The sequence below is a fragment of the Rhopilema esculentum genome, chromosome 20 (assembly GCF_057945365.1).
Source record: "Rhopilema esculentum isolate cy_ngs chromosome 20, ASM5794536v1, whole genome shotgun sequence".
Lineage (NCBI taxonomy): Eukaryota > Metazoa > Cnidaria > Scyphozoa > Rhizostomeae > Rhizostomatidae > Rhopilema > Rhopilema esculentum.
This window is the reverse complement of record NC_142834.1, coordinates 4,294,922-4,318,729: the sequence shown is the minus strand read 5'-3', so window position 1 is coordinate 4,318,729 and position 23,808 is coordinate 4,294,922. Positions and strand designations below refer to the sequence as shown.

At 30.8% G+C, this 23,808-nt stretch overlaps 1 protein-coding gene across 1 annotated transcript in view; it reads right to left on the bottom strand.

Moving 5' to 3' along the window:
* Positions 1 to 23,808, bottom strand: part of LOC148957828 (uncharacterized) — a 71,338-nt gene that overhangs the window by 44,154 nt on the left and 3,376 nt on the right. Inside the window, exon 3 of the mRNA XM_089114304.1 lies at positions 19,123 to 19,171. Within this exon, the coding sequence (XP_088970430.1) occupies positions 19,123 to 19,137 (15 nt within the window). The 5' untranslated portion in view covers positions 19,138 to 19,171. The remainder of the gene's footprint in view (positions 1 to 19,122; positions 19,172 to 23,808) is intronic.

Here is a 23,808-nt window from a genome sequence, read left to right as displayed (position 1 = left end):
ATTTAAAGAAGGAGTTTCAAGTGAGGAGTATGAAGGATTAATTTAACGAAAAGAGGACGGGGGCAGAACAACAAATAATGCTCTAAAGTATTGAAGAGAAAAAAAGAAAAATAAAAAGATTTAATGGATTTAAAGAAGGAGTTTTAAGTGAGGATTATCAAGGATTAATTTAACGAAAAGAGGACAGGGGCTGAACAACAAATAATGCTCTAAAGTATTGAAGAGAAAAAAAGAAAAATAAAAAGATTTAATGGATTTAAAGAAGGAGTTTTAAGTGAGGATTATCAAGGATTAATTCAACGAAAAGGGGACGGGGGCAGAACAACAAATAATGCTCTAAAGTATCAAAGAGAAAAAAAGAAAAATAAAAAGATTTAATGGATTTAAAGAAGGAGTTTCAAGTGAGGATTATCAAGGATTAATTTAACGAAAAGAGGACAGGGGCTGAACAACAAATAATGCTCTAAAGTATTGAAGAGAAAAAAAGAAAAATAAAAAGATTTAATGGATTTAAAGAAGGAGTTTTAAGTGAGGATTATCAAGGATTAATTCAACGAAAAGGGGACGGGGGCAGAACAACAAATAATGCTCTAAAGTATTGAAGAGAAAAAAAGAAAAATAAAAAGATTTAATGGATTTAAAGAAGGAGTTTCAAGTGAGGATTATCAAGGATTAATTTAACGAAAAGAGGACAGGGGCTGAACAACAAATAATGCTCTAAAGTATTGAAGAGAAAAAAAGAAAAATAAAAAGATTTAATGGATTTAAAGAAGGAGTTTTAAGTGAGGATTATCAAGGATTAATTCAACGAAAAGGGGACGGGGGCAGAACAACAAATAATGCTCTAAAGTATTAAAGAGAAAAAAAGAAAAATAAAAAGATTTAATGGATTTAAAGAAAGAGTTTCAAGTGAGGATTATCAAGGATTAATTTAACGAAAAGAGGACAGGGGCAGCACAACAAATAATGCTCTAAAGTATCAAAGAGAAAAAAAGAAAAAAAAAGATTCAATGGATTGAAAGAAGGAGTTTCAAGAGAAGATAATCAAGGATTAATTTAACGAAAAGAGGACGGGGGCAGCACAACAAATAATGCTCTAAAGTATTAAAGAGAAAAAAAAAATAAAAAGATTTAATGGATTTAAAGAAGGACTTTCAAAACAAGAAAATCAAGGATTGATTTAACGAAAAGAGGACAGGGGCAGAACAACAAATAATGCTCTAAAGTATTAAAGAGAAAATAAGAAAAATAAAAAGATTTAACGAAGGATTAATTTACCGAAAAGAGGACAGGGGCAGCACAACAAATAATGCTCTAAAGTATCAAAGAGAAAAAAAGAAAAAAAAGATTTAATGGATTGAAAGAAAGAGTTGTAAGAGAAGATAATCAAGGATTATTTTAACGAAAAGAGGACGGGGGCAGCACAACAAATAATGCTCTAAAGTATTAAAGAGACAAAAAGAAAAATAAAAAGATTTAATGGATTTAAAGAAGGAGTTTCAAGTGAGGATTATCAAGGATTAATTTAACGAAAAGAGGACAGGGGCAGAACAACAAATAATGCACTAAAGTATCAAAGAGAAACAAAAATAAAAAGATTTAATGGATTTAAAGAAGGAGTTTCAAGTGAAGAAAATCAAGCATTAATTTAACGAAAAAAGGACCAGGGCAGAACAAAAAATAATGCTCTAAAGTTTTAAAGAGAAAAAAAGAAAAATAAAAAGATTTAATGGATTTAAAGAAAGAGTTTCAAGTGAGGATTATCAAGGATTAATTTAACGAAAAGAGGACAGGGGCAGCCCAACAAATAATGCTCTAAAGTAATAAAGAGAAAAAAAGAAAAATAAAAAGATTTAATGGATTTAAAGAAGGACTTTCAAAAGAAGATAATAAAGGATTAATTTGAGGAAAAGAGGACAGGGGCAGCACAACAAATAATGCTCTAAAGTATTAAAGAGAAAAAAAGAAAAATAAAAAGATTTAACGAAGGATTAATTTAACGAAAAGAGGACAGGGGCAGCACAACAAATGATGCTCTAAAGTATTAAAGAGAAAAAAAGAAAAATAAAAAGATTTAATGGATTGAAAGAAGGAGTCTCAAATGAGGATTATCAAGGATTAATTTAACGAAAAGAGGGCAGGGGTAGCACAACAAATAATGCTCTAAAGTATCAAAGAGAAAAAAAGAAAATAAAAAGATTTAATGGATTTAAAGAAAGAGTTTCAAAAGAAGATAATAAAGGATTAATTTGAGGAAAAGAGGACGGGGGCAGAACAACAAATAATGCACTAAAGTATCAAAGAAAAACAAAAATAAAAAGATATAATGGATTTAAAGAAGGAGTTTCAAGTGAAGAAAATCAAGCATTAATTTAACGAAAAGAGGACGGGGGCAGAACAACAAATAATGCACTAAAGTATCAAAGAGAAACAAAAATAAAAAGATTTAATGGATTTAAAGGAGGAGTTTCAAGTGAAGAAAATCAAGCATTAATTGGACGAAAAGAGGACGGGGGCAGCACAACAAATAATGCTCTAAAGTATTAAAGAGAAAAAAAGAAAAATAAAAAGATTTAATGGATTTAAAGAAGGAGTTTCAAGTGAGGATTATCAAGGATTAATTTAACGAAAAGAGGACAGGGGCAGAACAACAAATAATGCTCTAAAGTATCAAAGAGAAAAAAAGAAAAATAAAAAGATTTAATGGATTTAAAGAAGGAGTTTTAAGTGAGGATTATCAAGGATTAATTTAACGAAAAGAGGACAGGGGCAGAACAACAAATAATGCTCTAAAGTATTAAAGAGAAAAATCGAAAAATAAAAAGATTTAATGGATTTAAAGAAGGAGTTTCAAGTGAGGATTATCAAGGATTAATTTAAAGAAAAGAGGACAGGGGCAGCCCAACAAATAATGCTCTAAAGTAATAAAGAGAAAAAAAGAAAAATAAAAAGATTTAATGGATTTAAAGAAGGACTTTCAAAAGAAGATAATAAAGGATTAATTTGAGGAAAAGAGGACAGGGGCAGCACAACAAATAATGCTCTAAAGTATTAAAGAGAAAAAAAGAAAAATAAAAAGATTTAACGAAGGATTAATTTAACGAAAAGAGGACAGGGGCAGCACAACAAATAATGCTCTAAAGTATTAAAGCGAAAAAAAGAAAAATAAAAAGATTTAATGGATTGAAAGAAGGAGTTTCAAGTGAGGATTATCAAGGATTAATTTAAAGAAAAGAGGACAGGGGCAGCCCAACAAATAATGCTCTAAAGTAATAAAGAGAAAAAAAGAAAAATAAAAAGATTTAATGGATTTAAAGAAGGACTTTCAAAAGAAGATAATAAAGGATTAATTTGAGGAAAAGAGGACAGGGGCAGCACAACAAATAATGCTCTAAAGTATTAAAGAGAAAAAAGAAAAATAAAAAGATTTAACGAAGGATTAATTTACCGAAAAGAGGACAGGGGCAGCACAACAAATAATGCTCTAAAGTATCAAAGAGAAAAAAAGAAAAAAAAAAGATTTAATGGATTGAAAGAAGGAGTTTCAAGAGAAGATAATCAAGGATTAATTTAACGAAAAGAGGACGGGGGCAGCACAACAAATAATGCTCTAAAGTATTAAAGAGAGAAAAAGAAAAATAAAAAGATTTAATGGATTTAAAGAAGGACTTTTAAAAGAAGATAATCAAGGACTAATTTAACGAAAAGAGGACGGGGGCAGAACAAATAAATAGTGCTCTAAAGTATTAAAGAGAAAAAAAGAAAAATAAAAAGATTTAATGGATTTAAAGAAGGAGTTTCAAGTGAGGATTATCAAGGATTAGTTTAAAGAAAAGAGGACAGGGGCAGCCCAACAAATAATGCTCTAAAGTAATAAAGAGAAAAAAAGAAAAATAAAAAGATTTAATGGATTTAAAGAAGGACTTTCAAAAGAAGATAATAAAGGATTAATTTGAGGAAAAGAGGACAGGGGCAGCACAACAAATAATGCTCTAAAGTATTAAAGAGAAAAAAGAAAAATAAAAAGATTTAACGAAGGATTAATTTAACGAAAAGAGGACAGGGGCAGCACAACAAATAATGCTCTAAAGTATTAAAGAGAAAAAAAGAAAAATAAAAAGATTTAATGGATTGAAAGAAGGAGTTTCAAGTGAGGATTATCAAGGATTAATTTAACGAAAAGAGGGCAGGGGCAGCACAACGAATAATGCTCTAAAGTATCAAAGAGAAAAAAAGAAAATAAAAAGATTTAATGGATTTAAAGAAAGAGTTTAAAGAGAAGGTTATCAAGGATTAATTTAACGAAAAGAGGACAGGGGCAGAACAACAAATAATGCTCTAAAGTATCAAAGAGAAAAAAAGAAAAATAAAAAGATTTAATGGATTGAAAGAAGGAGTTTCAAGTGAGGATTATCAAGGATTAATTTAACGAAAAGAGGGCAGGGGCAGCACAACAAATAATGCTCTAAAGTATCAAAGAGAAAAAAAGAAAATAAAAAGATTTAATGGATTTAAAGAAAGAGTTTAAAGAGAAGGTTATCAAGGATTAATTTAACGAAAAGAGGACAGGGGCAGCACAACAAATAATGCTCTAAAGTATCAAAGAGAAAAAAAGAAAAATAAAAAGATTTAATGGATTTAAAGAAGGAGTTTTAAGTGAGGATTATCAAGGATTAATTTAACGAAAAGAGGACGGGGGCAGAACAACAAATAATGCTCTAAAGTATTGAAGAGAAAAAAAGAAAAATAAAAAGATTTAATGGATTTAAAGAAGGAGTTTTAAGTGAGGATTATCAAGGATTAATTTAACGAAAAGAGGACTGGGGCAGAACAACAAATAATGCTCTAAAGTATTGAAGAGAAAAAAAGAAAAATAAAAAGATTTAATGGATTGAAAGAAGGAGTTTTAAGTGAGGATTATCAAGGATTAATTTAACGAAAAGAGGACAGGGGCAGAACAACAAATAATGCTCTAAAGTATTGAAGAGAAAAAAAGAAAAATAAAAAGATTTAATGGATTGAAAGAAGGAGTTTTAAGTGAGGATTATCAAGGATTAATTTAACGAAAATAGGACAGGGGCAGAAAAACAAAAAATTTTCTAAAGTATAAAAGAGAAAAAAAGAAAAATAAAAAGATTCAATGGATTTAAAGAAGGAGTTTTAAGTGAGGATTATCAAGGATTAATTTGAGGAAAAGAGGACAGGAGCAGCACAACAAATAATGCTCTAAAGTATCAAAGAGAAAAAAAGAAAAATAAAAAGATTTAATGGATTTAAAGAAGGAGTTTCAAGTGAGGATTATCAAGGATTAATTTAACGAAAAGTGGACGGGGGCAGCGCAACAAATAATGCTCTAAAGTATTAAAGAGAAAAAAAGAAAATTAAAAAGATTTAATGGATTTAAAGAAGGAGTTTCAAGTGAGGATTATCAAGGATTAATTTAACGAAAAGAGGACAGGGGCAGAACAACAAATCATACTCTAAAGTATTGAAGAGAAAAAAAGAAAAATAAAAAGATTTAATGGATTGAAAGAAGGAGTTTTAAGTGAGGATTATCAAGGATTAATTTAACGAAAAGAGGACAGGGGCAGAACAACAAATAATGCTCTAAAGTATCAAAGAGAAAAAAAGAAAAATAAAAAGATTTAATGGATTTAAAGAAGGAGTTTTAAGTGAGGATTATCAAGGATTAATTTGAGGAAAAGAGGACAGGGGCAGCACAACAAATAATTCTCTAAAGTATCAAAGAGAAAAAAAGAAAAATAAAAAGATTTAATGGATTGAAAGAAGGAGTTTCAAGTGAGGATTATCAAGGATTAATTTAACGAAAAGAGGACGGGGGCAGCGCAACAAATAATGCTCTAAAGTATTAAAGAGAAAAAAAGAAAAATAAAAAGATTTAATGGATTTAAAGAAGGAGTTTCAAGTGAGGATTATCAAGGATTAATTTAACGAAAAGAGGACAGGGGCAGAGCAACAAATAATGCTCTAAAGTATTGAAGAGAAAAAAAGAAAAATAAAAAGATTTAATGGATTGAGAGAAGGAGTTTTAAGTGAGGATTATCAAGGATTAATTTAACGAAAAGAGGACTGGGGCAGAACAACAAACAATGCTCTAAAGTATCAAAGAGAAAAAAAGAAAAAAAAAGATTGAATGGATTTGAAGAAGGAGTTTCAAGTGAAGATTATCAAGGATTAATTCAACGAAAAGGGGACGGGGGCAGCACAACAAATAATGCTCTAAAGTATCAAAGAGAAAAAAAGAAAAATAAAAAGATTTAATGGATTGAAAGAAGGAGTTTTAAGTGAGGATTATCAAGGATTAATTCAACGAAAAGGGGACGGGGGCAGAACAACAAATAATGCTCTAAAGTATTGAAGAGAAAAAAAGAATAATAAAAAGATTTAATGGATTTGAAGAAGAAGTTTCAAGTGAGGATTATCAAGGATTAATTTAACGAAAAGAGGACAGGGGCAGAACAACAAATAATGCTGTAAAGTAATAAAGAGAAAAAAAGAAAAATAAAAAGATTTAATGGATTTAAAGAAGGAGTTTCAAGTGAGGATTATCAAGGATTAATTTAACGAAAAGAGGACTGGGGCAGAACAACAAATAATGCTCTAAAGTATTAAAGAGAAAAAAAAAATAAAAAGATTTAATGGATTGAAAGAAGGAGTTTTAAGTGAGGATTATCAAGGATTAATTCAACGAAAAGAGGACAGGGGCAGAGCAACAAATAATGCTCCAAAGTATTAAAGAGAAAAAAAGAAAAATAAAAAGATTTAATGGATTAAAAGAAGGAGTTTTAAGTGAGGATTATCAAGGATTATATTAACGAAAAGAGGACAGGGGCAGAACAACAAATAATGCTCTAAAGTATCAAAGAGAAAAAAAGAAAAATAAAAAGATTTAATGGATTTTAAGAAGGAGTTTTAAGTGAGGATTATCAAGGATTAATTTAACGAAAAGAGGACAGGGGCAGAACAACAAATAATTCTCTAAAGTATTAAAGAGAACAAAAGAAAAATAAAAAGATTTAATGGATTGAAAGAAGGAGTTTCAAGTGAGGATTATCAAGGATTAATTTAACGAAAAGAGGGCAGGGGCAGCACAACAAATAATGCTCTAAAGTATCAAAGAGAAAAAAAGAAAAATAAAAAGATTTAAAGGATTGAAAGAAGGAGTTTTAAGTGAGGATTATCAAGGATTAATTTAACGAAAAGAGGACGGGGCAGAACAACAAATAATGCTCTAAAGTATTAAAGAGAAAAAAAGAAAAATAAAAAGATTTAATGGATTTAAAGAAAGAGTTTCAAGTGAGGATTATCAAGGATTAATTTAACGAAAAGAGGACGGGGGCAGCGCAACAAATAATGCTCTAAAGTATTAAAGAGAAAAAAAGAAAAATAAAAAGATTTAATGGATTTAAAGAAGGAGTTTCAAGTGAGGATTATCAAGGATTGATTTAACGAAAAGAGGACGGGGGCAGAACAACAAATAATGCTCTAAAGTATTAAAGAGAAAAAAAGAAAAAAAAAGGTTTAATGGATTGAAAGAAGGAGTTTCAAGTGAGGATTATCAAGGATTGATTTAACGAAAAGAGGACAGGGGCAGAACAACAAATAATGCTCTAAAGTATCAAAGAGAAAAAAAGAAAAAAAAAGGTTTAATGGATTGAAAGAAGGAGTTTCAAGTGAGGATTATCAAGGATTAATTTAACGAAAAGAGGACAGGGGCAGAACAACAAATAATGCTCTAAAGTATCAAAGAGAAAAAAAGAAAAAAAAAAGGTTTAATGGATTGAAAGAAGGAGTTTCAAGTGAGGATTATCAAGGATTAATTTAACGAAAAGAGGACAGGGGCAGAACAACAAATAATGCTCTAAAGTATCAAAGAGAAAAAAAGAAAAAAAAAAGGTTTAATGGATTGAAAGAAGGAGTTTCAAGTGAGGATTATCAAGGATTAATTTAACGAAAAGAGGACAGGGGCAGAACAACAAATAATGCTCTAAAGTATCAAAGAGAAAAAAAGAAAAAAAAAGGTTTAATGGATTGAAAGAAGAAGTTTCAAGTGAGGATTATCAAGGATTAATTTAACGAAAAGAGGACAGGGGCAGAACAACAAATAATGCTCTAAAGTATCAAAGAGAAAAAAAGAAAAAAAAAAGATTTAATGGATTGAAAGAAGGAGTTTTAAGTGAGGATTATCAAGGATTAATTTAACGAAAAGAGGACAGGGGCAGAACAACAAATAATGCTCTAAAGTATCAAAGAGAAAAAAAGGAAAAAAAAAGATTTAATGGATTGAAAGAAGGAGTTTTAAGTGAGGATTATCAAGGATTAATTTAACGAAAAGAGGACGGGGGCAGCACAACAAATAATGCTCTAAAGTATCAAAGAGAAAAAAAGATAAATAAAAATATTTAATGGATTGAAAGAAGGAGTTTCAAGTGAGGATTATCAAGGATTAATTTAACGAAAAGAGGGCAGGGGCAGAACAACAAATAATGCTCTAAAGTATCAAAGAGAAAAAAAGAAAAAAAAAGGTTTAATGGATTGAAAGAAGAAGTTTCAAGTGAGGATTATCAAGGATTAATTTAACGAAAAGAGGACAGGGGCAGAACAACAAATAATGCTCTAAAGTATCAAAGAGAAAAAAAGAAAAAAAAAGGTTTAATGGATTGAAAGAAGAAGTTTCAAGTGAGGATTATCAAGGATTAATTTAACGAAAAGAGGACAGGGGCAGAACAACAAATAATGCTCTAAAGTATCAAAGAGAAAAAAAGAAAAAAAAAAGATTTAATGGATTGAAAGAAGGAGTTTTAAGTGAGGATTATCAAGGATTAATTTAACGAAAAGAGGACAGGGGCAGAACAACAAATAATGCTCTAAAGTATCAAAGAGAAAAAAAGGAAAAAAAAAGATTTAATGGATTGAAAGAAGGAGTTTTAAGTGAGGATTATCAAGGATTAATTTAACGAAAAGAGGACGGGGGCAGAACAACAAATAATTCTCTAAAGTATTAAAGAGAAAAAAAGATAAATAAAAATATTTAATGGATTGAAAGAAGGAGTTTCAAGTGAGGATTATCAAGGATTAATTTAACGAAAAGAGGGCAGGGGCAGCACAACAAATAATGCTCTAAAGTATCAAAGAGAAAAAAAGAAAAATAAAAAGATTTAAAGGATTGAAAGAAGGAGTTTTAAGTGAGGATTATCAAGGATTAATTTAACGAAAAGAGGACAGGGGCAGAACAACAAATAATACTCTAAAGTATTAAAGAGAAAAAAAGAAAAATAAAAAGATTTAATGGATTTAAAGAAGGAGTTTCAAGTGAGGATTATCAAGGATTAATTTAACGAAAAGAGGACGGGGGCAGAACAACAAATAATGCTCTAAAGTATTGAAGAGAAAAAAAGAAAAATAAAAAGATTTAATGGATTTAAAGAAAGAGTTTCAAGTGAGGATTATCAAGGATTAATTTAACGAAAAGAGGACGGGGGCAGCGCAACAAATAATGCTCTAAAGTATTAAAGAGAAAAAAAGAAAAATAAAAAGATTTAATGGATTTAAAGAAGGAGTTTTAAGTGAGGATTATCAAGGATTAATTTAACGAAAAGAGGACGGGGGCAGAACAACAAATAATGCTCTAAAGTATTGAAGAGAAAAAAAGAATAATAAAAAGATTTAATGGATTTGAAGAAGAAGTTTCAAGTGAGGATTATCAAGGATTAATTTAACGAAAAGAGGACAGGGGCAGAACAACAAATAATGCTGTAAAGTAATAAAGAGAAAAAAAGAAAAATAAAAAGATTTAATGGATTTAAAGAAGGAGTTTCAAGTGAGGATTATCAAGGATTAATTTAACGAAAAGAGGACTGGGGCAGAACAACAAATAATGCTCTAAAGTATTAAAGAGAAAAAAAAAATAAAAAGATTTAATGGATTGAAAGAAGGAGTTTTAAGTGAGGATTATCAAGGATTAATTCAACGAAAAGAGGACAGGGGCAGAACAACAAATAATGCTCCAAAGTATTAAAGAGAAAAAAAGAAAAATAAAAAGATTTAATGGATTAAAAGAAGGAGTTTTAAGTGAGGATTATCAAGGATTATATTAACGAAAAGAGGACAGGGGCAGAACAACAAATAATGCTCTAAAGTATCAAAGAGAAAAAAAGAAAAATAAAAAGATTTAATGGATTTTAAGAAGGAGTTTTAAGTGAGGATTATCAAGGATTAATTTAACGAAAAGAGGACAGGGGCAGAACAACAAATAATTCTCTAAAGTATTAAAGAGAACAAAAGAAAAATAAAAAGATTTAATGGATTGAAAGAAGGAGTTTCAAGTGAGGATTATCAAGGATTAATTTAACGAAAAGAGGGCAGGGGCAGCACAACAAATAATGCTCTAAAGTATCAAAGAGAAAAAAAGAAAAATAAAAAGATTTAAAGGATTGAAAGAAGGAGTTTTAAGTGAGGATTATCAAGGATTAATTTAACGAAAAGAGGACGGGGCAGAACAACAAATAATGCTCTAAAGTATTAAAGAGAAAAAAAGAAAAATAAAAAGATTTAATGGATTTAAAGAAAGAGTTTCAAGTGTGGATTATCAAGGATTAATTTAACGAAAAGAGGACGGGGGCAGCGCAACAAATAATGCTCTAAAGTATTAAAGAGAAAAAAAGAAAAATAAAAAGATTTAATGGATTTAAAGAAGGAGTTTCAAGTGAGGATTATCAAGGATTGATTTAACGAAAAGAGGACGGGGGCAGAACAACAAATAATGCTCTAAAGTATTAAAGAGAAAAAAAGAAAAAAAAAAGGTTTAATGGATTGAAAGAAGGAGTTTCAAGTGAGGATTATCAAGGATTGATTTAACGAAAAGAGGACAGGGGCAGAACAACAAATAATGCTCTAAAGTATCAAAGAGAAAAAAAGAAAAAAAAAAGGTTTAATGGATTGAAAGAAGGAGTTTCAAGTGAGGATTATCAAGGATTAATTTAACGAAAAGAGGACAGGGGCAGAACAACAAATAATGCTCTAAAGTATCAAAGAGAAAAAAAGAAAAAAAAAAGGTTTAATGGATTGAAAGAAGGAGTTTCAAGTGAGGATTATCAAGGATTAATTTAACGAAAAGAGGACAGGGGCAGAACAACAAATAATGCTCTAAAGTATCAAAGAGAAAAAAAGAAAAAAAAAAGGTTTAATGGATTGAAAGAAGGAGTTTCAAGTGAGGATTATCAAGGATTAATTTAACGAAAAGAGGACAGGGGCAGAACAACAAATAATGCTCTAAAGTATCAAAGAGAAAAAAAGAAAAAAAAAGGTTTAATGGATTGAAAGAAGAAGTTTCAAGTGAGGATTATCAAGGATTAATTTAACGAAAAGAGGACAGGGGCAGAACAACAAATAATGCTCTAAAGTATCAAAGAGAAAAAAAGAAAAAAAAAAGATTTAATGGATTGAAAGAAGGAGTTTTAAGTGAGGATTATCAAGGATTAATTTAACGAAAAGAGGACGGGGGCAGAACAACAAATAATGCTCTAAAGTATCAAAGAGAAAAAAAGGAAAAAAAAAGATTTAATGGATTGAAAGAAGGAGTTTTAAGTGAGGATTATCAAGGATTAATTTAACGAAAAGAGGACAGGGGCAGAACAACAAATAATTCTCTAAAGTATTAAAGAGAAAAAAAGATAAATAAAAATATTTAATGGATTGAAAGAAGGAGTTTCAAGTGAGGATTATCAAGGATTAATTTAACGAAAAGAGGGCAGGGGCAGCACAACAAATAATGCTCTAAAGTATCAAAGAGAAAAAAAGAAAAATAAAAAGATTTAAAGGATTGAAAGAAGGAGTTTTAAGTGAGGATTATCAAGGATTAATTTAACGAAAAGAGGACAGGGGCAGAACAACAAATAATACTCTAAAGTATTAAAGAGAAAAAAAGAAAAATAAAAAGATTTAATGGATTTAAAGAAGGAGTTTCAAGTGAGGATTATCAAGGATTAATTTAACGAAAAGAGGACAGGGGCAGAACAACAAATAATACTCTAAAGTATTAAAGAGAAAAAAAGAAAAATAAAAAGATTTAATGGATTTAAAGAAGGAGTTTCAAGTGAGGATTATCAAGGATTAATTTAACGAAAAGAGGACGGGGGCAGAACAACAAATAATGCTCTAAAGTATTGAAGAGAAAAAAAGAAAAATAAAAAGATTTAATGGATTTAAAGAAAGAGTTTCAAGTGAGGATTATCAAGGATTAATTTAACGAAAAGAGGACGGGGGCAGCGCAACAAATAATGCTCTAAAGTATTAAAGAGAAAAAAAGAAAAATAAAAAGATTTAATGGATTTAAAGAAGGAGTTTCAAGTGAGGATTATCAAGGATTAATTTAACGAAAAGAGGACGGGGGCAGAACAACAAATAATGCTCTAAAGTATTGAAGAGAAAAAAAGAAAAATAAAAAGATTTAATGGATTTAAAGAAAGAGTTTCAAGTGAGGATTATCAAGGATTAATTTAACGAAAAGAGGACGGGGGCAGCGCAACAAATAATGCTCTAAAGTATTAAAGAGAAAAAAAGAAAAATAAAAAGATTTAATGGATTGAGAGAAGGAGTTTTAAGTGAGGATTATCAAGGATTAATTTAACGAAAAGAGGACAGGGGCAGAACAACAAATAATGCTCTAAAGTATCAAAGAGAAAAAAAGAAAAAAAAAAGATTTAATGGATTGAAAGAAGGAGTTTTAAGTGAGGATTATCAAGGATTAATTTAACGAAAAGAGGACAGGGGCAGAACAACAAATAATGCTCTAAAGTATCAAAGAGAAAAAAAGGAAAAAAAAAGATTTAATGGATTGAAAGAAGGAGTTTTAAGTGAGGATTATCAAGGATTAATTTAACGAAAAGAGGACAGGGGCAGAACAACAAATAATTCTCTAAAGTATTAAAGAGAAAAAAAGATAAATAAAAATATTTAATGGATTGAAAGAAGGAGTTTCAAGTGAGGATTATCAAGGATTAATTTAACGAAAAGAGGGCAGGGGCAGCACAACAAATAATGCTCTAAAGTATCAAAGAGAAAAAAAGAAAAATAAAAAGATTTAAAGGATTGAAAGAAGGAGTTTTAAGTGAGGATTATCAAGGATTAATTTAACGAAAAGAGGACAGGGGCAGAACAACAAATAATACTCTAAAGTATTAAAGAGAAAAAAAGAAAAATAAAAAGATTTAATGGATTTAAAGAAGGAGTTTCAAGTGAGGATTATCAAGGATTAATTTAACGAAAAGAGGACAGGGGCAGAACAACAAATAATACTCTAAAGTATTAAAGAGAAAAAAAGAAAAATAAAAAGATTTAATGGATTTAAAGAAGGAGTTTCAAGTGAGGATTATCAAGGATTAATTTAACGAAAAGAGGACGGGGGCAGAACAACAAATAATGCTCTAAAGTATTGAAGAGAAAAAAAGAAAAATAAAAAGATTTAATGGATTTAAAGAAAGAGTTTCAAGTGAGGATTATCAAGGATTAATTTAACGAAAAGAGGACGGGGGCAGCGCAACAAATAATGCTCTAAAGTATTAAAGAGAAAAAAAGAAAAATAAAAAGATTTAATGGATTTAAAGAAGGAGTTTCAAGTGAGGATTATCAAGGATTAATTTAACGAAAAGAGGACGGGGGCAGAACAACAAATAATGCTCTAAAGTATTGAAGAGAAAAAAAGAAAAATAAAAAGATTTAATGGATTTAAAGAAAGAGTTTCAAGTGAGGATTATCAAGGATTAATTTAACGAAAAGAGGACGGGGGCAGCGCAACAAATAATGCTCTAAAGTATTAAAGAGAAAAAAAGAAAAATAAAAAGATTTAATGGATTGAGAGAAGGAGTTTTAAGTGAGGATTATCAAGGATTAATTTAACGAAAAGAGGACGGGGGCAGCGCAACAAATAATGCTCTAAAGTATTAAAGAGAAAAAAAGAAAAATAAAAAGATTTAATGGATTGAAAGAAGGAGTTTCAAGTGAGGATTATCAAGGATTAATTTAACGAAAAGAGGACAGGGGCAGAACAACAAATAATGCTCTAAAGTATTAAAGAGAAAAAAAGAAAAATAAAAAAAATTTAATGGATTGAAAGAAGGAGTTTTAAGTGAGGATTATCAAGGATTAATTCAACGAAAAGAGGACTGGGGCAGAACAACAAATAATGCTCTAAAGTATTAAAGAGAAAAAAAGAAAAATAAAAAGATTTAATGTCTTGAAATAAGGAGTTTTAAGTGAGGATTATCAAGGATTAATTTAACGAAAAGAGGACGGGGGAGAACAACAAATAATGCTCTAAAGTATCAAAGAGAAAAAAAGAAAAATAAAAAGATTTAATGGATTTAAAGAAGGAGTTTTAAGTGAGGATTATCAAGGATTAATTTAACGAAAAGAGGACAGGGGCAGAACAACAAATAATGCTCTAAAGTATTAAAGAGAAAAAAAGAAAAATTAAAAGATTTAATGGATTTAAAGAAGGAGTTTTAAGTGAGGATTATCAAGGATTAATTTAACGAAAAGAGGACGGGGGCAGCGCAACAAATAATGCTCTAAAGTATTAAAGAGAAAAAAAGAAAAATAAAAAGATTTAATGGATTGAAAGAAGGAGTTTCAAGTGAGGATTATCAAGGATTAATTTAACGAAAAGAGGACAGGGGCAGAACAACAAATAATGCTCTAAAGTATCAAAGAGAAAAAAAGAAAAAAAAAGATTTAATGGATTTAAAGAAGAAGTTTTAAGTGAGGATTATCAAGGATTAATTTAACGAAAAGAGGACGGGGGCAGCGCAACAAATAATGCTCTAAAGTATTAAAGAGAAAAAAAGAATAATAAAAAGATTTAATGGATTGAAAGAAGGAGTTTTAAGTGAGGATTATCAAGGATTAATTTAACGAAAAGAGGACAGGGGCAGAACAACAAATAATGCTCTAAAGTATTAAAGAGAAAAAAAGAAAATTAAAAAGATTTAATGGATTGAAAGGAGTTTCAAGTGAGGATTATCAAGGATTAATTTAGCGAAAAGAGGACTGGGGCAGAACAACAAATAATGCTCTAAAGTATCAAAGAGAAAAAAAGAAAAATAAAAAGATTTAATGGATTTTAAGAAGGAGTTTTAAGTGAGGATTATCAAGGATTAATTTAACGGAAAGAGGACAGGGGCAGAACAACAAATAATGCTCTAAAGTATCAAAGAGAGAAAAAGAAAAATAAAAAGATTTTAATGGATTTAAAGAAGGAGTTTTAAGTGAGGATTATCAAGGATTAATTTAACGAAAAGAGGACGGGGGCAGCGCAACAAATAATGCTCTAAAGTATTAAAGAGAAAAAAAGAAAAAAAAAAGGTTTAATGGATTGAAAGAAGGAGTTGCAAGTGAGGATTATCAAGGATTAATTTAACGAAAAGAGGACAGGGGCAGAACAACAAATAATGCTCTAAAGTATCAAAGAGAAAAAAAGAAAAAAAAAAGATTTAATGTATTGAAAGAAGGAGTTTTAAGTGAGGATTATCAAGGATTAATTTAACGAAAAGAGGACAGGGGCAGAACAACAAATAATTCTCTAAAGTATTAAAGAGAAAAAAAGAAAAATAAAAAGATTTAATGGATTGAAAGAAGGAGTTTCAAGTGAGGATTATCAAGGATTAATTTAACGAAAAGAGGGCAGGGGCAGCACAACAAATAATGCTCTAAAGTATCAAAGAGAAAAAAAGAAAAATAAAAAGATTTAAAGGATTTAAAGAAAGAGTTTCAAGTGAGGATTATCAAGGATTAATTTAACGAAAAGAGGACGGGGGCAGCGCAACAAATAATGCTCTAAAGTATTAAAGAGAAAAAAAGAAAAATAAAAAGATTTAATGGATTTAAAGAAGGAATTTCAAGTGAGGATTATCAAGGATTAATTTAACGAAAAGAGGACGGGGGCAGAACAACAAATAATGCTCTAAAGTATTAAAGAGAAAAAAAGAAAAAAAAAAGGTTTAATGGATTGAAAGAAGGAGTTTCAAGTGAGGATTATCAAGGATTAATTTAACGAAAAGAGGACAGGGGCAGAACAACAAATAATGCTCTAAAGTATCAAAGAGAAAAAAAGAAAAGAAAAAGGTTTAATGGATTGAAAGAAGGAGTTTCAAGTGAGGATTATCAAGGATTAATTTAACGAAAAGAGGACAGGGGCAGAACAACAAATAATGCTCTAAAGTATCAAAGAGAAAAAAAGAAAAAAAAAAGGTTTAATGGATTGAAAGAAGGAGTTTCAAGTGAGGATTATCAAGGATTAATTTAACGAAAAGAGGACAGGGGCAGAACAACAAATAATGCTCTAAAGTATCAAAGAGAAAAAAAGAAAAAAAAAAGATTTAATGGATTGAAAGAAGGAGTTTTAAGTGAGGATTATCAAGGATTAATTTAACGAAAAGAGGACAGGGGCAGAACAACAAATAATTCTCTAAAGTATTAAAGAGAAAAAAAGAAAAATAAAAAGATTTAATGGATTGAAAGAAGGAGTTTCAAGTGAGGGATATCAAGGATTAATTTAACGAAAAGAGGGCAGGGGCAGCACAACAAATAATGCTCTAAAGTATCAAAGAGAAAAAAAGAAAAATAAAAGATTTAAAGGATTGAAAGAAGGAGTTTTAAGTGAGGATTATCAAGGATTAATTTAACGAAAAGAGGACAGGGGCAGAACAACAAATAATACTCTAAAGTATTAAAGAGAAAAAAAGAAAAATAAAAAGATTTAATGGATTTAAAGAAGGAGTTTCAAGTGAGGATTATCAAGGATTAATTTAACGAAAAGAGGACGGGGGCAGAACAACAAATAATGCTCTAAAGTATTGAAGAGAAAAAAAGAAAAATAAAAAGATTTAATGGATTTAAAGAAAGAGTTTCAAGTGAGGATTATCAAGGATTAATTTAACGAAAAGAGGACGGGGGCAGCGCAACAAATAATGCTCTAAAGTATTAAAGAGAAAAAAAGAAAAATAAAAAGATTTAATGGATTTAAAGAAGGAGTTTCAAGTGAGGATTATCAAGGATTAATTTAACGAAAAGAGGACGGGGGCAGAACAACAAATAATGCTCTAAAGTATTAAAGAGAAAAAAAGAAAAATAAAAAGATTTAATGGATTTAAAGAAGGAGTTTCAAGTGAGGATTATCAAGGATTAATTTAACGAAAAGAGGACGGGGGCAGAACAACAAATAATGCTCTAAAGTATTGAAGAGAAAAAAAGAAAAATAAAAAGATTTAATGGATTTAAAGAAAGAGTTTCAAGTGAGGATTATCAAGGATTAATTTAACGAAAAGAGGACGGGGGCAGCGCAACAAATAATGCTCTAAAGTATTAAAGAGAAAAAAAGAAAAATAAAAAGATTTAATGGATTTAAAGAAGGAGTTTCAAGTGAGGATTATCAAGGATTAATTTAACGAAAAGAGGACGGGGGCAGAACAACAAATAATGCTCTAAAGTATTAAAGAGAAAAAAAGAAAAATAAAAAGATTTAATGGATTTAAAGAAGGAGTTTCAAGTGAGGATTATCAAGGATTAATTTAACGAAAAGAGGACAGGGGCAGAACAACAAATAATGCTCTAAAGTATTAAAGAGAAAAAAAGAAAAATAAAAAGATTTAATGGATTGAAAGAAGGAGTTTTAAGTGAGGATTATCAAGGATTAATTTAACGAAAAGAGGACAGGGGCAGAACAACAAATAATGCTCTAAAGTATTAAAGAGAAAAAAAAAAAAATAAAAAGATTTAATGGATTTAAAGAAGGAGTTTCAAGTGAGGATTATCAAGGATTAATTTAACGAAAAGAGGACAGGGGCAGAACAACAAATAATGCTCTAATGTATTAAAGAGAAAAAAAGAAAAATAAAAAGATTTAATGGATTGAAAGAAGGAGTTTTAAGTGAGGATTATCAAGGATTAATTTAACGAAAAGAGGACAGGGGCAGAACAACAAATAATGCTCTAAAGTATTAAAGAGAAAAAAATAAAAATAAAAAGATTTAATGGATTGAAAGAAGGAGTTTTAAGTGAGGATTATCAAGGATTAATTTAACGAAAAGAGGACAGGGGCAGAACAACAAATAATGCTCTAAAGTATTAAAGAGAAAAAAAGAAAAATAAAAAGATTTAATGGATTGAAAGAAGGAGTTTCAAGTGAGGATTATCAAGGATTAATTTAACGAAAAGAGGGCAGGGGCAGCACAACAAATAATGCTCTAAAGTATCAAAGAGAAAAAAAGAAAAATAAAAAGATTTAATGGATTGAAAGAAGGAGTTTTAAGTGAGGATTATCAAGGATTAATTTAACGAAAAGAGGACAGGGGCAGAACAACAAATAATGCTCTAAAGTATTAAAGAGAAAAAAAGAAAAATAAAAAGATTTAATGGATTTAAAGAAGGAGTTTCAAGTGAGGATTATCAAGGATTAATTCAACGAAAAGGGGACGGGGGCAGAATAACAAATAATGCTCTAAAGTATCAAATAGAAAAAAAGAAAAATAAAAAGATTTAATGGATTTAAAGAAAGAGTTTCAAGTGAGGATTATCAAGGATTAATTTAACGAAAAGAGGACGGGGGCAGCGCAACAAATAATGCTCTAAAGTATTAAAGAGAAAAAAAGAAAAATAAAAAGATTGAATGGATTTAAAGAAGGAGTTTCAAGTGAGAATTATCACGGATTAATTTAACGAAAAGAGGACGGGGCAGCACAACAAATAATGCTCTAAAGTATCAAAGAGAAAAAAAGAAAAATAAAAAGATTCAATGGATTTAAAGAAGGAGTTTAAAGTGGGGATTATCAAGGATTTATTTAACGAAAAGAGGACGGGGGCAGCACAACAAATAATGCTCTAAAGTATTAAAGAGAAAAAAAGAAAAATAAAAAGATTTAATGGATTTAAAGAAGGACTTTCAAAAGAAGATAATCAAGGATTAATTTAACGAAAAGAGGACGGGGGCAGAACAAAAAATAATGCTCTAAAGTATTAAAAAAGAAAAATAAAAAGAATAGAATCAAATGTTTAGATTAGGAAGACAAAGCAGGTATTTTCTTAAAAAGTGAACAAAATAGCACTTACCATGCTCCTCGTCATTCGTACACAATTCTCCGTAACCAAGTATTATGATCTGCAACAGAATTCATATTTTGAGAGTTTTTACGAAGAAAAAGGGTTTTGATATCTGGGCTGGGGTTTGAATTGTTTTCTGTAATGTGCCATGTGACTCTCCTTCTCTATTTGCCAACTGTGGTCCCTTTTGGACAAACACCCAGAAAGTTGGAGAAAAAAGGGCAGGCATTTTATTTCTGGTTGTAGTTTTAAAAACTTGGAACAAGACCCCAGTCAGGGTACTCTTTGTTCTCTGTTCTCGGGGATTCTTTGTTCTCAGGTGCCATATGCTTCTAACTTTTACAGCAGAATCGCACAGTCAGTAGTGTAAAATGCTTTTCTAAGAATATGGTCAATTGAGATACACATTATATATTGACACCAAAAGCCAATAGTTTTAATGCATTAATAATATATTACCCATTATTTTACAGGAATGATGAAGACTCAGAACAAAGACTTCCATCACGTGTTCCATTTCTCAAAGGTTTCAGGTCCAGGGGCTATTTGAAAATCGAATTCTTAAGGACTATGTAGCATGCTGAAAACCATAGTTTTTACAAGGATAATGGAAATACAGTAAAGTCAATACCACGTAGCAGGGTAGACATAATTGGAGGGCCAGGGGGGAGGGGGGAGTTTAGTTCATGAGCTCAGTTAAAAGTAAAGCTTACGCAACATAAACAGGTAGAAATTAATAACAAAATCGAATGGTTTCAGGAAGGTTCAATATGCGAAAGCCTAGCGCAACCAACTCAATGCTTGGTGCTAAGTGCATTTTAGGAATTGTTAGGTGGCTACCTTTTTCCCCTTTTTTATGCAAGAGAATATGAAATGACTTTTTAAAAAACTTTTATTGAAAGGGTTATCAAGCCAGAAGCCTTCGCTGGTGATCAGCAAAGAGCTTTTAATTACAATTTTTGGGCCTCTTTTACCAAAAGGGAGACGATGCTCGTATTATACTTAGTAAGGGGTGCTCAGACTACTTTTTTTGGGTCAAGAATTTCGGCAAAGTTTATTTTAAAGATACACAATTACAGATGGCTATTCATTTATAGATATAATGTGCCCTGTGAAAAGAGAATGGAATATTTGATACCAAAATTCTTCAATAAAGTAAAACTGGGATGGTGAAGAAAAGCAGGGGATACATGAATAGAAAATTAGAATCAAAGACGTTATCTCCGTTAAAGACTATAGCCGTCGTATTTAACAAAAACCTCCTGCGAGAAAAAATTGTTTTCCAGTAATTTCCTGTAACCAGTGGATTTTCAAAATTCAAACGGAAAACAGAAACAATTGTAAAACAAAACCCCTTCTTGGGACCATGAATTTCTAAAGTAATTTGTTTGGTATGTTGAAATGAGAAAAATGTTAAAAAAGTAGAGAAAAATTGCAAACTGTCGTCTGGAAAATTTTTTGGGACAAATTTCATGCTGGAAATTAATTTGTTTCTGTTGCTGGTTTGAATAATATCCCTCAGTGCCAGAAATTATGGAGGGTATTCCCCCCCCCCCCCCCCAATCAGCGATCTTTTCAAAAAATTAGGGCTTTTGTCGGATAATTGACGACCATTTAACGTCTCGAAACTACTGCGAGAAATCGTTCTGAAATGTATCTTAAGCAAATCTTAGGGGCGTAATTGCCAGATAGGGTCTGGAGCACAGGCTACCAGATTTTCTGCTCGCTTTTTGCTCGCAAGTGATCCGCACTTCCCCTTTTTTACACCAGGGGCCTCTATAACCTCTCTGTGCCCGAGCATGATGGGAAGGTAAATCTCTTCCGTGGAAGAAAAACATGAATTTTGAAACAAATCGAGTGGTTTGAGGGCAATCAAAAATTAATCCCACTGAATTATTTTGAAACGGGAATTTTTTCTTCAAACGAAATCTTCAAACGCTAGAAAAATCTAGTTTGACTTCGTTAAACTTCCGAAATGGCAAAAAAATAATCTTTTATGTTGTTTGCGTATCAATTTTCATTTTTTTCATCTCCTTTGACATAAACTTACGAGGTATGCAGCTCATCTTCACTTTCTTTTCTTTTGCCCTCTGCATCCAAGAAATTCGAGTCTATGGGTTGAACCAACGCCTATACTGGCTCTTCATTATGGTTCTCATCGAGATTTACACAGAGACTTAAATAATATCTAGGAAACCGAAACTTTTGGCACTGAATTTTTTGGCATTTAATGTACTCCTAACGAGATATGAGCTTCGTTGTAAATGTACTTTGCAGATTATTGCATTTTCTTCAGAGGTGTATTCCAATACAGATATGCAGTGAGGAAGCATCTCTTAACGCTCCTTCAGAGTGGCTCAATAAGAATTCTTGAATTCTAGACAAACTTTGAAAGTTTGGAGCAGGCACAAAGCCAGCACTGAGAAGGTGTTGTGAGAGGTTTCCCTCAAAGAATCGAGATGCATAAAAAGACGCTCTTGTTACGCTTTTGCCATTTCGGCAACAACTCCCTTTTCATGTAAAATAAGTCACTTAAATAATAATATACAAACAAAAGATGATTAAGGGCTAAGAAAATATGATAGGTTCATTCATTTAATTAAACACGAAAACGAGACTACGGATACTAAATTGTCCAATCATATTAGAGGAGGCTATTCCTGTTACAGTGTGGTGTTGGTGGGGGGGGGGGGGGTTTAAGCCGAGCAAAGGAAAGATCGGCATGTCATTGATCGAAACGAAAGCGTTCGTTGCTTGTTCTTTTGAGGTAAAAAATTCAGTAAAAGTACTGTAAAGCCTTCAAGGACTTTTTATCTCGTACTTGGCTGAGAGTTTTTGGAATGAAAACGTTTTAACATTTATTTTTGTAATTTTCCTTTGTTGTATAAAAAAGTATGATGAAGTCAGCCCCGTAGAGCCATATGCTTTTATCATTAAAAACTTTCATTTTCATACCGGCAATACACATTATGGACTCCGAACTGGGGTTTAGTGCTAGGGGTCTCAGGGCAGTGGTGGCGCTAGAAATTCCCCGACGGAGGGACTTGACCTTCTGACAAGGAGGTTAGGCAATCGAAAAGAAAACATGGAATCCCAGTTGCACAAACATTTAGATTATGAAAGGACATGAATTTAACAAACAAGAAAGAGCATCTATTCAGAGATTATGGATTAATATTTCATGTGGGTTACTCGCTTTTATAATAAAATGTCCCTAAAAAACAAAGACATAAATGAAGAAAGTTCTTTGTAGATCTTTCCGTGATATTTCTATATTCTCAATATTCTAAACTTTTCTGAGTAATAAAAAGACGTCATTTAATAATATGGTAGTTTGCAAATTATTGTTCGTGTCACAGTAAACAAGTCCAAGAAAGATAATACCTGAGGCGGCACCATAGTTACCGCAGAAGACGGATAAATTTTCGAATTTTACTGATCCTAGTTCGCTGGAAAATGCAATCATTGATGCAATTGTTCTACCTTTCAATACAACCTTACTCTTAGAATTAATGTCCACAGGCAGAATGCTATTTGATGGTTTTAATCGATTTTCTAGTAATCATTCTAGTCATTCGCGCACCCTACATTGAAACATTGTAATGGGGGGTTTGGTTCTCACTGGTTTCAGTTTGCCAATTCAAACATGTCTCTTGAGATCTCCTGAAATTCTGACTTTCTAGAGTAAAGTTCCAGTTAAGACCCCTATACTAAAGCCTTCAAACAGGTAACAACTTCCCCTTGTACTGGAATATACTTTGCAGGTGTGAACAGAAATTAGACCTTAGAAAAGTAATTTAACATCATTGTTGGCTTTATTATCCAAGGAAGTCTATTTTAAAATCAACCACTAGACTATTTGTGATAAATTAGAGCAGGGTCCTATTGAATACAATGCTCTCTGTTTAAGAGATAGTTCTTTAATTGTCCAATATAAGTTCTTTCTCTGACCTTACTTACATGATAATTGTCAAAGTATTATTTGCATGAAAATTAATGAAACATTCATTAAAAGTAAGGCAAAATGTCCGAACTACTAAATGTTCAAGATGCTTTGAAAAATAGCAGTGATGTTGAAACCAACTCAGATTCACAACGTATTCAGTCCCACAAGATAGACCGTTTTCGGCTTTTTGGCATAGGAGAGTGTACCATGGTGTTTGTACATAATGGTCTTATTTTAAGTATGACAGGTACCCCTAAAAATTATCTGACTGCTTGTAGGACAGGATAAGATTAAACCACCTCACAATTCACTAGGTAGAATGCAAATTTGAATCTAATTAAAAAAATTCACTGTATGAAATTAGTAACCAATTGTCTTATTTTAAGAATATCAGATACCAAAAAATGAAACCCCTAAATCTTCCCTGACTACTTGAAGGATGAGATAAAATTAAACTAGAGCACAATTCATTACATACTAACACAATTTTGGATCTGATTAAAAAATATTTGAAATTCTCTTAAAGAAATTGGTAGCTAAGTGTCCTAAATCTAGAATGACAGCTACCAAAATAAAAAAACTACTAAAAATTCTCTGATTGCTTCAACAAAAAGATAACATTAACCAAGTGTATAATTCATTAACGATTTTAAAATCCTTGGATGAAAGCGTACAATTTATTACCTAGAATCCAATTTTGAATGTAACTAAAAAAATAGTTTGAATTCATTGAATGAAATTGTTAGCCA